General features: G+C 37.9%; 1 protein-coding gene across 2 annotated transcripts in view; it reads right to left on the bottom strand.

Moving 5' to 3' along the window:
• Nucleotides 1–12704, bottom strand: part of glra1 (glycine receptor, alpha 1) — a 209743-nt gene extending 197039 nt beyond the window's left edge. Inside the window, exon 1 of one of the 2 annotated variants that reach the window (XM_070549989.1) lies at nucleotides 11388–12704. In XM_070549989.1, coding sequence (XP_070406090.1) covers nucleotides 11388–11458 — 71 coding nt within the window. In that variant the 5' untranslated portion in view covers nucleotides 11459–12704. The remainder of the gene's footprint in view (nucleotides 1–11387) is intronic. The other variant, XM_015952019.3, reaches the window with a different exon arrangement.
• Nucleotides 12705–13060: the final 356 nt, after the last annotated feature.

The raw sequence follows: 13060 nt of genomic DNA, 5'->3' as shown, positions 1-13060 counted from the left end.
GAGCATTGGATTCAGGTTATGTGCATCACATTTACAGCTATAGTCTCACATTTGAACATTACCAAGACTTGAGCACTGAAACACATCATCATGTCACCTTGAGGCATTTAAAATACTTGCATTACTTTCAACATCCATGTAATTGACACAAGTGCCTACTTTTGTAGACAATGCTACAGTTTGGTTGGTGATTTTCACAAATGCCATTTAAAAAAACATAGATGGCAGTTTTCCCATCAACACTCAATAAAACGCAGCTTAGAATCACAGTGTCCCTGAACATGTTTCATATTTAACTGCACTTCCTATATCTTAATATAGAGCTGATCTTCCAGCAGGATCCCCTCTCTTCATTCGTGATGCTTTGTGGATTCCAGTGCAGGAAATCATCCTCAGTTCTGAGGAACTTTGTCCTTTTATAAAGCAAAAGCAAATCTGTTACTGTCTGCTAATCAATAATGCTCCATCATATATCAAGTTTTGGAAATGAAACCTGCCCAGAAGTTAATTACAGCCGAGAAAGTAGCAAACTTCACGGAGAAGTCGATTGTTTTTTTATTACAGGAGCTGGGAAATTGATCACAGGAAAGAAGAATACATAGTGTGTGTTATGATTTGTTATGATGGGAGAAGCCAGTGATAAATATTTGGTCATGTTCCGCCTGAGGGGAGGTTCATAAATAACACGCTTGGTTTAATTTGCCTGAACGCAGCGTGTCTGTGAACTGGCACTGGAAGATTTCTGAGAGGGGCAGCTGGCTGGGGTGTGAGCCCTCAGCATTTCTGTAGTGTCCTTGAGCAGCACAATAAATCTCTGTGTGCAACCACAGATGGTTCTGTTCTGGCTCTGACTCATTTATGTGAACTGTGACCCTTGATTAAACAGCAGGTTTGCTTCTCTGGATAAAAAAATGAAATGATTGACTTCAAATTTTTGTTTGCTGCAATAAATAAATAACAATCCTGATCTGTACCTCCAGATGTTATTTTCACCATTTGAGAAAAAATGCATTTAAAGGAACTAAAGTAGCTTTGTTTTAAAATCGTTTTTATTTATTTTCCTGAAGAGCTGGAACGCGTCTTCCTCAGCGTTGTGATTTTTAGTGATTTTACCTTTAATGCATGTAGGTAATTTGAGCAAAAATGTCTTCTAAAAGATTTTAAAAGAACTTCAGGCTTGTTTGGTTTCTAAAAATCCCATTTTGTGGAATGATAATGGTTAAAGTAGTTTCCTGTAGCTTTGTAGGGTGATAAGTTCAAAATGCAAAGAATGAACATTTGAAAGTTTTACTGTGTAATATACTTATGGAAGAAAAACCATGCTGTCCAATGTTTTCTTGTTATTGTTTGTCTATGTTTGACTAAATTGTAGTTTGTGAGCGTTTAGTTTCTTAGATTTCCTCTTGACATCAACAACAATTTCCTCTCAAAATGTCACATAACATCTTCAAACATCGCAAATAAAATGAATAAAATACCATTTCTCACCATGGAGTTTCATGATTTTATTTTTCATAATGTCCTGCCTCCTTCTGATATGATGTAAATGTTAGTAAAACCCAGGAAAGCCATTAAGTTTTGGACAAGTAAAAAAATTAAAAAAAACTATTCACACCAATTTATTCATGATTTTTGTATTTTAGAGTTCTAAAATTGTGCTGTAAGAAATTCTATTTGCTTATCCATGTTCTGCCAACTGCTCCCACTAAACCTACTTCCTTAGATTTATGGAATAATGTACATTTACTGTGAACATAACGATATCTGTTTCGCTTTATATGTATGCAAGTAGGATTAGTTAAACCAGCTGACTTGGTTAACAAAATCCATCATTTTAATTCTTACAGTGTAATTTTAGGAAACAAAATATGTTTTTGGATACAGTTGATTTTGGTCAAATATACATTTTTTTGTTGTAGTTGTCAAACTACTTAATAAAAGCTAGAGGCAAAAAACAACCGACATTTTTATTCTAAACATGTCAAAATGTATAAAACAACACGACATAATAATGAAAAACTGTTGCTGAAGCTTTTATCTGATTCCACTTCAAGACTATGAATCTGACATCTTTAGTTTATGAATGTATTTTATTTTATTAAATGACACAAAGTTAGAGTCTTACTGATTGCTAAACATCACCACAGAAAAATCACAGTTTTAAACAAAATGTTTCAGTTCTTTAGCAGGTTCTGACTTTGACTTTCAGCCCTATTCCAGAAAACACAAAAGGTGAGTCAGACAGACGACAGCAACAACATTTAAACAGCTAATGAATGCCACCAGAAAGGCTCCACTGAAGTGAAATATCACTCCAGGTAACTCGACATTTCATTCTGTCATGGCTCTATTTTCACCCGACTGTCTGTGTGAAGTTTAACCTTTAATTTAATGAACAAAGCAGCAAGAATTGACTATTTTTAAAAAATCATCACTTTCCTAATTTTCATCTTGCCAGTTAAAGATAAGGGCATTTTATTTCATATTAGGACTCAGCAGCATTTCATATTTTCAAGTTTAGATCGTTCATAAAAGCTGTCAAATGATCTAAAAAGGGGTTAAAATTTTTATTTCTTAACTTTTCTGCGCTGGGATTTAATTTATACTGTGATGTGACAAAAAGACAGTCCAGAGGCACAAGTTAGTATTTATCCTGCTAAAAAGTAAAGACGGGGAATATTCACTGTCCCTTTTAACGTGTAGAAAACAGAGCTCCACTGTGATGTCTGACTTCCACCGGCCACTCCATTTCCACGTGAGGGAGTAAAGGCTTTTATTGAATATGGACATCCATACAGGAAAGGTCACTTTCCACATTTTGTGCAGGGTGAAGATGAATAGTTTGCATACTGAGTGTTGTTGCCTGCTTGAGCGTGAGGTAACGATCTGTGCAAGCAGCCGGAAACTTGAGAGGTGATCAATCTACGTTATCACAGCAGAGGAGGATGAAGAACGAGCAAAGTGTCGGATCAAAGAAAAAAAACATTGTTTATTCGTAGGAAAGAAGCTAAGCTCTTTAAACCTGGTGATGCTCTCCTCCAAGAGGAGTTTAGTTTTATTAAGATAAAAAATAAAGCACCCTGTGTCCAGGCATGTCAGCTGCTATGACATTTAAGCACTAAAGCCCATACATTGCATAAAAAAATGTGGAGATGATTTACTTAAATTATTAATATTATCACCTCACATTACTATTTAACCTGTACTACTTCAACATAATCCTAAGTGATCTTATAAATTAGCAACATGACTTTTCCTGTTTCTCTCATCCAAGAGGTTCTCTTACAAAATAACTTTTTACTAAATGATATTTTGTACAAAAGCCTACAATAAATGATTTATCCCTTTAAAACAGTTTGGGACTAAAATGCAACCAGAAAATCATTCACCCCAGGTGGACTTATCAAAAAGAACAATTTTGTGAGATCGAATTTGTTCTCCACTTGATGTCAGCTGTTGCCAAACTTGAATACATTCAGTCCCTAGATTTTGTAAATCCAAGTTACTTTCTGGAACGCCTTTCGGAAAACAGCACAAGTGCTCCAGTTATAGGGAACACATTGCTAGTCTCTTTCCTCTACTTCAGCCCACTCATGGAATAAAAATCAGCTGCATCTACAGCAGCAATCTCCTCCCTGCTGAGGAGGGATACCATTGGTTGGTCAAAAGCCTGACAATCACTTTGACAGACTTACAGGCACTCCCTAGAGGTCAAGGTTTGTACGTCGGCAATCTGTAAAATGCAGCATTGACCTCTTTGATTCCTCACTCTAGATTGAGTAGTCAGTAGGAGCAGATGATGCACCTGGCTCAAATGCAGCAAGTAATTTTTTTCTGATTTGCTGTTTTATGAAGTTGCACCTTGTAGTGCATCAATGCAAAAGTCTTTAGGAATGTCATCAAAGGAAAGCAGGGATGTAAGAAAACATTGATATGGCAATATATTGGGATATTTTTTCTTGTGATATTACATCGCTATTCAAAAGCTGTGTATCGAATTTTTTGAAGAATTCACATGCAAACATTTGTGTATTTTTTTCTTTTGGTGCAATTCAAAGGCCGACCGCTGGTTTGCAGCAGTGTGCAATGGATTTTGTTTCCATCACTGAAATGTAAATCCCTCTGTTATGGTTCAGGCACGTCATGCTAAAGATGTTACATATCAATTGGATTGTTTATTGAATTTTCCTACAATAAATTCAGTCTAAAAAAATCACTAATATCTTCTGGCTGAATGTATCGCAATATATCGTATCATCTCCCCTGTATCGTGATACGTATCGTATCGCCAGAATTTCACCCATACACATCCCAAGAAATAAGTCAGTTTTTCTACAGAAACTGTCAACTCATACATCATGTTAGGATGTATGGTGCGTGATTAAACAAACTGCAAATGCTGATATTTTCAAATAAATGTGGTAAAAACGGTAAAGATGCCAAAGCAACAAAAAAAAAATCCACAATTATTTTCTTCACACGAAACAAAATTGAGATGTAAAAAAGCTGATTGTTAAATTTCACAAACTGGTAGCTCCTCTGTGTTTGATATATATTTCTTCCCAATAATTTTATATCTTAAATTTCATGTAAGATAAACATATTACACCTAATGAACATTTAATTTGAGTGTATTTAAATTGTTATGGGTTCTAAGCTCATATTGTCTTTTTTTTTTCTTTAAGGAACGACATTTTTGTGTAAAATGAGAAAATAGTAAGAAAAGATGTGCAAGCATTAAATGTGTTTTCATCAGGTCTGCCCCCCCCCCCCCCCCCTCCGTTGACAGACTAATCAATGTTTAGTAATAAGGCTGAATGGGGAATGAGGTGTAAGGGCTCTGGGTTTGCATAGAGGAGAAAAAAGATATCAATTAAGCAGAGAACTGCAGAGTCCAGACCAGAGAAGCTGAGACAGCAATATCCTCGACGCCAATTCATTACTAATCAGAGAATGCTGAATGCAAAACTCCTGTAGCTTCTCTCCATCCAACAATACCACCGACTCCAACCATGTTCACAGGGAAGGAGAGATTTATTAGCAGGTAGAAAATAATTTTGCATAATGACAAACATCAACGTGATACAATAAAACGAAACATGGCTGCAGGTTAAAGGCAAAGCAGGTATTAAAATAAACAAGATGATTCTGGGCTTGTTTTTAGCTCCAAACTTTCTACAAACCGTACCTTTCTCATTCTGTTTGCTAAAGACAAACTTTATTAGTATTTGTAAAAATGAAAATACTTCAATGAGTGCCCTATAAAGGGTTAATATTAGATAAAAATTTTTCAAAATGTAAAAAAAAAAAAAACTAATTTCTGATTATTATTTAATGTGTCAGGCTTTAAAGGATTGCCTGTCTCTCTAGGATAATATCTTTGCATGAGGCTACAAATTTCTCTCTCAGTAGCCCTGATGAGCTACAGATGATTTACCTGCTGTATGCTGGGCACTGAACCCTAGCACTGCCAATAACTTTATCATGATAGACTCATCTCATTAGCAAACTTAACTTCAAGTGACTTCAATGTTTCTTTGATAAATAGCTCCTTATGTCCTCACCCTTCTTTTTTGCCTCCATCCTCATGTTAACTACTTTGTGAGACTTTTATTTTGTTTAATAGTCAGACAGGATGTGGTGTGGTGCAAACACAGGAGTCTTGCATACGTCGGGAGCGTTTTCTTTCAAGCTTTGGCGCTGCTAACAACCGACAACCTGCATAGCCAATCACACTGGTCAAATGCGTTGTGGAGGTAGGACTCGAGGAGATAACATAATTTCAACCTTTCTGCACCTCCAGGGTAACAAGACACTGAATGGCTTGTTGTGTTTTATCGGAGACGGTCGAATTATTGTTGAGAACAATTTGGTCATCGGTGGATATTGGTGGGGACACTTCACCTCTGTCCATGGCAAATCTATGCCCTTGGTATATATTAAAAAACAAAACATGAACAAGGAATGTGATTTTAAAAATATAAAAGTTATTTTTCTTTGACTCATGAAATATTTATAATGAAGTTGAAACTCTAAAAATGCAGAAATGGTGCAAAAGTCCATTTATTTTATTTTGGCTCAGGAACTCTTTGCAGGTGTTCTGGATTCATTAGCTGATTTGTGTGACACTTACAATATTACAAACATCACAATATGTAAGCCATAATCATTACAGTTATAACAAATAAAGGCTTGAAAATAGCTTAGCATGTTATGAGTCTATCTCATATATTATTTTAACCTTTAAGTTGAATTAAGTAACTTTTGCACCATTTTCTGAGTTTTACCTGTGAGAAACCATGTATAACTGTTAATCTATAAGTTGTTCTGATGCACTAGTGCTCTTTTTGTGACCCTTTAAATTTTCTCTCTACACTTTTTGTTTCATATCACAAAATAAAAACACGTTATTGGAGTTTTAAAAGGTGTTCTATAGAACATTGTGAAGAAAAACAGTTTAACAGTTTGTAACAACTGTGCGGAGATGTGAGGATTTTCATTGATTAAATGACTTCCCCACTAAGAAATTGTGAATTTCCCTCAGAAATTAGATAAAACAAAATTTTAATTTAACGTAATTTTAATTGGTCATGAAATGTCATTTCAGTTCATTTATATAGCGTCAAATCAAAGAAAGAGTCTCAAGGTACAAGGTAAACTGAATTCATTTCATTACGCTAATTGGTTAAAAGTTTCCTACAAGGAACCCAGCAGATTGCATTGAGTCACTGACAGTCAGGGTTAAAAACCTATGAAGGCTCTAAAAGTCATGTTTTTAGAAACAAGACCTGATCTGTAATCCTTGTTTTCTGTCAGCTCATCCCCAACTTTAAAAAAAGACACTCTTCAGCAATGACCATCTTTGTGTTCAAACATTTTTATGTCAATAAATTTGAAAATGTTTTTGAAACTAAATAAAAAAAACAGAGATTCAATGAGTTGGTTGTTTTTACCAAAATGTCCAATAAAAGTAGTTCTCTGCAAGGATCATCCCTTGAGTTATATTTTTATCTAGACGATTTAGTGGTCAGAACTTAAAAATGTGTTGCTCAACACAAATAAAATGTTACAACTAAAAGCAAATTTAAGGAAAAATAAGTAGATGACGCGATTTTCTTTGCTTTTATTTTAATTAAAGATGCAGCTGATAAGAGCATCATGTGGATACTATGGGATCTTCAATAAAGACAAGACTGATTAAATTATTGACATGAAAAATAGAAACAGGACCTGATGTGTAATCTTTGTTTTCTGTAAGATTATAATCAGCTTTTTAAATAAGCCTTCCTCAGCAATCGCCATTTGGATCGGAAATGAGTTTGCCTCACAAAAGATATTAGTCTTTACAAATTAAAGACAGAAAGAACAAAGTAAGGAAACTTGGTGTTATCTTTGACCAGGACATGTGATTCAAATCCCATGTTAAACAGGTTTGTAGGACTTCCTTTTTCCACCTCTGGAATGTTGCTAAGATTAGAAGCATACTTTCCAGGAGTGATGCTGAAAAACTAGTTCATGCATTTATTACATCAAGACTGGATTACTGTAAGTCATTACTCTCAGGAAGTCAACAGAATGTAGTTAAAAGTCTTCAGCTTGTCCAAAATGCTGCAGCTAGAGTTCTGATGAGAATTAAAAAGAGAGATCATATCTCTCCTGTCTTAGCTTCCCTACATTGGCTACCTGTTAAATTCAGAATAGATTTTAAGATCCTCCTTCTCACATATAAAGCTCTTAATAATCAAGCTCCATCATACATCAGTGACCTGATTGTTCCATACGTTCCTAACCGAGCACTTCACTCTCAGACTGCAGGTTTACTGGTGGTTCCCAGAATATCTAAAATTAGGATGGGAGGCAGATCTTTTAGTTATCAGGCTCCTCTCCTGTGGAACCAACTCCCTGCTTTAGTTCGTGAGGCAGACACCTTGTCTACTTCTAAGACTAGGCTTAAAACATTTTTATTTGATAGAGCCTATGGTTAAAATCTGATGTTAGCCTAGATCTGGACAAGTGGGGGAGTACAGGGAGGTGGAGTGTACAGTCGATAAAGACGGCTCTCCCTTGCCCTGCCTCCAACATGCCTCCATCTAAAAGGCTAGGTTATCCAGAGTTATCTCTGTAGTTATGCTGCAATAGGCTTAGACTGTTGGAGGATACACTGACCACTTTCCACACTCTACTACTTTCTTCTACAATCAGCTCTTTAACTGTATTATTTCCTGCTATTTCAGCTGTTAACTTTATTTTCTCTGTAAGTGTTTTTCTCCCCAGAAGAAGCTACAATGATGTTCTACTGAGCTGTGGTGGCCTCATGGAGGGGGGTATTGGCTTGAACACCACTTCTAACCACTTAAACATTATCCCTCTCCTGATAATAACTTTTTACTGTTTTTACTTTGATATTGAATGTGCTGCTACTAGTTTACTTGTTTTATTAATTATAGATTCACTAGGATAAATACAATAAAGTTTATCTCTCACTAATAACAATTATTACTAAGAAATCACAATGTTACCATAAAAAACACTACTTGGTTTGTGTGTGTGTGTGTTTTTGTGTGTGTGTGTGTGTGTGTGTGTGTGTGTGTGTGTGTGTGTGTGTGTGTGTGTGTGTGTGTGTGTGTGTGTGTGTGTGTGTGCTCTGTCTTCTCGATACACAGTGACTCGTGGTGGATGGCTGCTTATACTGAGCCAGGATCCTCTGGAGATTTCTTCCTGTTAAAAGGGAGTTTTCCTCTCCACTGTTGCTAAATGCTTGCTTAGTATGAGGATTGCTGTAAAGTCACTGACACTAGTCAGTGACTGGATGCAATTTGCTGGGTTATTTATATAGGAAACTTTTACTGATTGGCTTAATGAACAGACATGTATTGGAATGTTTACTGTGTGAAGCTCCTTGAGATTACTTCTGTTGTAATTTGGAGCTATGTAAATAAACTTGATTTGAATTGAATTGAACATAGGTCCATATCTAGGTAGAATCGGTGCAACTACCTTGGTAACAAATCTTAACACTGACAGAAAATGGGATCTCCACCATGTTCTGCACTACAATTGGAACTACCGTATTTTCCACACTATAAGCCGCTACTTTTTTTCCACGCTTTGAACCATGCGGCTTATAATGAGGTGCGGCTTTAGACAACCAGAAAAGATGGATGCTAGAAAGTCTAATGAAGGAATGGTTAGAGTGCTATGGAAAGCGCCCAGGAGAGCGACACTGCTTATATTGAGGTGCGCTCTATAGTCTGGAAATTACGGTAATTCGATTTTAACAATCAGACTCTGAGAAGCAGCTCCTCTGAGACAAACTGCTCAACTGTTTGGTGTTTCAAAACATAAATTGATTTCTATGCTTATTATTTTCACACATATTTTAAAAATCCCTATAAAAATGCCAAAACAAACAGAAATATTCCAAATTAACTTGCATTTACAAGTGTTAGAAGTTTAGTTGTGGATTTTAAACTTTTAAAGTTCAATTAATGAAACTTTCAACACGTCAATGAATTTAATGGCATAAACTAATGGAGATGTTGATTCACAGATAGTGAGTCTGCCCACAAAGAACCCAATAAAATACTTTTTTTTCAAGTTCCAATAGCTTAAGAAAATACAAAAACACATCTCACATTATAATTTCCACTAAATTAATACATTCTAATGGGTTAAGACAAAAGCAAATCAACTTTTTGTCCCTAGAGTTTAGAACTTTTTTGAAGAAGATGATAAACATTAAGAGTAGAAATTCTGTTTACTTTGAATCCATGTAGAGAAAAAGAAGAATACTCCAGCACAGTATGAACAATCCTTGACATCAAACTAGCTCAGTTAAATGGCGTAGACATCAAAATCCAGCACAGCTTCACATAAATGATTGAAACCCTGTTGCACCACAATTATTTCTAAACACATGGGTTCTGCTAAGCAAAACTTAAAAAAATAAAGCACTAATTGATAAAACCCGCCTGCATGTAGATGTTCTCACTGGTTCTTTACACATTTCTCATCTGTTCCCAACAACGTTGCAGGTTCAACATTAAGAAGAATGAATGTGAGAAGTAAGCTGAGTTCAGCAGCAGCTTCAATGTTAGTCATTTCTCAAGATTTTGGCAACACAAGGTACCTGAAATAACATAAATAGGCTGAATCATGTAAACCAAGAAATAGGCCACATTTTGTTATACTTTTCTTTCAAACACACTCGTAATCTATCAAAGTGGTGTAAACAATTTGCTTTAGACTTTGGCTGATTTTTGTCTGATGTTCAGTTGTGAAAAGGGTAGCACACTGAACAGCATCTGCTTATAAAACAGCAAATAAGTGATGAACAAAAAATAAATGTTTATTCAGGTTAGTTGTATAGCGTCAAATCACAAGAAGAGTCTCAAGGTACAAAGTAAATATTCCAATTGAGTTCAGTTCATTACACTAATTGGTTAAAAGTTTCCTATAAGGAACCCAGCAGATTGCACTGAGTCACTGACTGTCAGGGTTAAACACCTATAAGGCTCTAAAAGTCAAGTTTTTAGAAACAAGACCTGATCTGTAGTCCTTGTTTTCTGTCAGCTCATCCCCAACTTTTAAAAAAGACACTCTTCAGCAATGACCATCTTTGTGTTCAAACATTTTTATGTCAATAAATTTGAAAATGTTTTTGAAACTAAATAAAAAAAAACAGAGATTCAATGAGTTGGTTGTTTTTACCAAAATGTCCAATAAAAGTAGTTCTCTGCAAGGATCATCCCTTGAGTTATATTTTTATCTAGACGATTTAGTGGTCAGAACTTAAAAATGTGTTGCTCAACACAAATAAAACGTTACAACTAAAAGCAAATTTAAGGAAAAATAAGTAGATGACGCGATTTTCTTTGCTTTTATTTTAATTAAAGATGCAGCTGATAAGAGCATCATGTGGATACTATGGGATCTTCAATAAAGACAAGACTGATTAAATTATTGACATGAAAAATAAATGTTTGAACAAAAAATACTGGCAGAAGTTTAACATTTGAGTTGAATAGCTTGAACTTGAGTTTTCTATTTACCCCTCAGCCTGGTAACCCGCTAGTGGTCGCAGTTCTTCCAGAAAGAAACCGGAGGAAACTCAGTCCGACTTCATTCCTCTCACCCTAGCACGCGGACTGGCACACTCCTGAGCCATAACTCACACAACCCCGAGGCAACTTTGACAAGTTTTCTCCATAATTCGCTTCTTTCCCTTTAAGACCTTTGTGGGCAGCGCTAATTTCCATGCACATTCCCAAACGGCAGCAAAGCAATAAAAATGCTAATTTCATTTGTGTTTTGTATCAAATCCCCAAACAAATTACTCGCATTTCGTTATTTTCCACCCATGAAGTCAATTTCATGTCTCTGCTTACCTGAAAAATACTAGAGTTTCCCACAAATATATCCCCAGTGCGTTTAGTCGGCACATTTTTCCCAGTCTCATTTTCCTTGAAGGGGGTTTGTGGAGATGCTGCTGGAATGGGGGGTCACACTCTTCAGAGGACGAATTCCCTCTTTAGAAAAGACAATCCTTCAGAGGTGAAGGAGGAGAATGAGAGGGGAGGGGGGCTGTGGTTATGGTTTACGACCTCCAAGGTGAGCTGAAAATGGACCGCTTTTTTTTTTAAATAGGGGATTCAGATCCCGTGTCCGTCGGTTCCGAGCCGCGGGGTGCTCATGATTCCGCTCTCGGTCAGATCATGCTGTCCCACTTCTAGGTCCACAATAGAGCAGGGAAAGAATCCATAAAATCCACACGGAAAACGCGTTCAGGACCACGGACAGCGGCAAGCGGCGGCAGGAAGCGCGTCCAGGTTTTGGCTTGAAGGGGAGGCAAAGGGGGACAAAGGAGGGAGGGAGGGGGTTCTCTGGTCTCAGAGAAGAGCAGCCGCTCACAGGCTGCTGTTAACGGACACGCAAACACACCCAGTGACTTAAGTCCGGTCCATGCGTTCCGCCGCAGGTGAAAACGAAACGGGACATATTCCCTTCAGAGGCTGTTGGACTGCGGAAAGCTGCTTTCTGGTGTTTTCAGGGCGCTGAAACAATCATGCATGTGTTATAAACCCCAAATCCACACACAGAGGAGTGTTTCCTCTCACATCTGGCAGCTCCGTCTCACACGCGTCCCTGGGGCATCTGGAGCGTGGCTCTGGATCCGTGCGTATCTGCTGCTGAGGGAGTCCCGGCGCTGCTGCTGCTGCTGCTCAGAGAGGAATGTCTGCAGGTAGAACAAGTGTGCCTCCTCTTCTTCCTCTCCCTCTCCTTCTTCTCCCCCGCCTCTTGATGCTGATTCTCCCTCCTCGTCTCGTACTTGTCTCCCAGGGGCGAGCTGTAGTAGTAGTAATACTTAGCGCTGCAGTAGCACGGCTCAGCTGCTCCCATTGTCTGGTGGTGGTCAAGTTGGAGACGCACCGGCGACCGCTGCTGCGCTCCGAATGCGCTCCCACAAACCAACAGACAAATCAATAAGAGTTAAGTCCCTGTGAATATCTGAGAAGGTCACAGGAACATGCCATCCTGCATGTCAGACTGATGTGGACCCTCCATGACAGGAGAGTGGCCGCTGCCAGGCGCGCGCGCACACACACGGAGTACAGACAGCAGAGCCGGCTCGGTGCGCTCAGACACTGTTTTCTTGCTGCAGTCATTAACCAAACTCCAAAATACGCACCTCGCCGCGGGCAGACACGCCGACAAGCTGCTGTCATTGGCCCGTGTGGGCATGGAACTTGCAGCTGATTGGTTAGTGAAGGTGTCACGAATGCAGCTGAACGTGAGCTCTGCCTCCTCAGAGATTCCCGGGGGGGGGGGGGGGGGGGGGGGGGGGGGGGGGGGGGGGGGGCTGAACTTACAGAAGAGTTAAGATTTACCTTAGGGGCAGATTCCAGACTCGGGAGTTTTTGCTTCTGCTAAAAAAAAAAAATAATTATGTTCATCTGTCACACACAGACTGCTCAGTGTAACTGACAACATTATTATGCACAATTAGAAATTATGCCAATAGTGCCGATAAAAAAATACAACTTCAGTGTATGCACATTAA

Source organism: Nothobranchius furzeri, chromosome 1, assembly GCF_043380555.1.
Source record: "Nothobranchius furzeri strain GRZ-AD chromosome 1, NfurGRZ-RIMD1, whole genome shotgun sequence".
NCBI lineage: Eukaryota > Metazoa > Chordata > Actinopteri > Cyprinodontiformes > Nothobranchiidae > Nothobranchius > Nothobranchius furzeri.
This window is presented reverse-complemented; position numbering and strand designations above follow the sequence as displayed.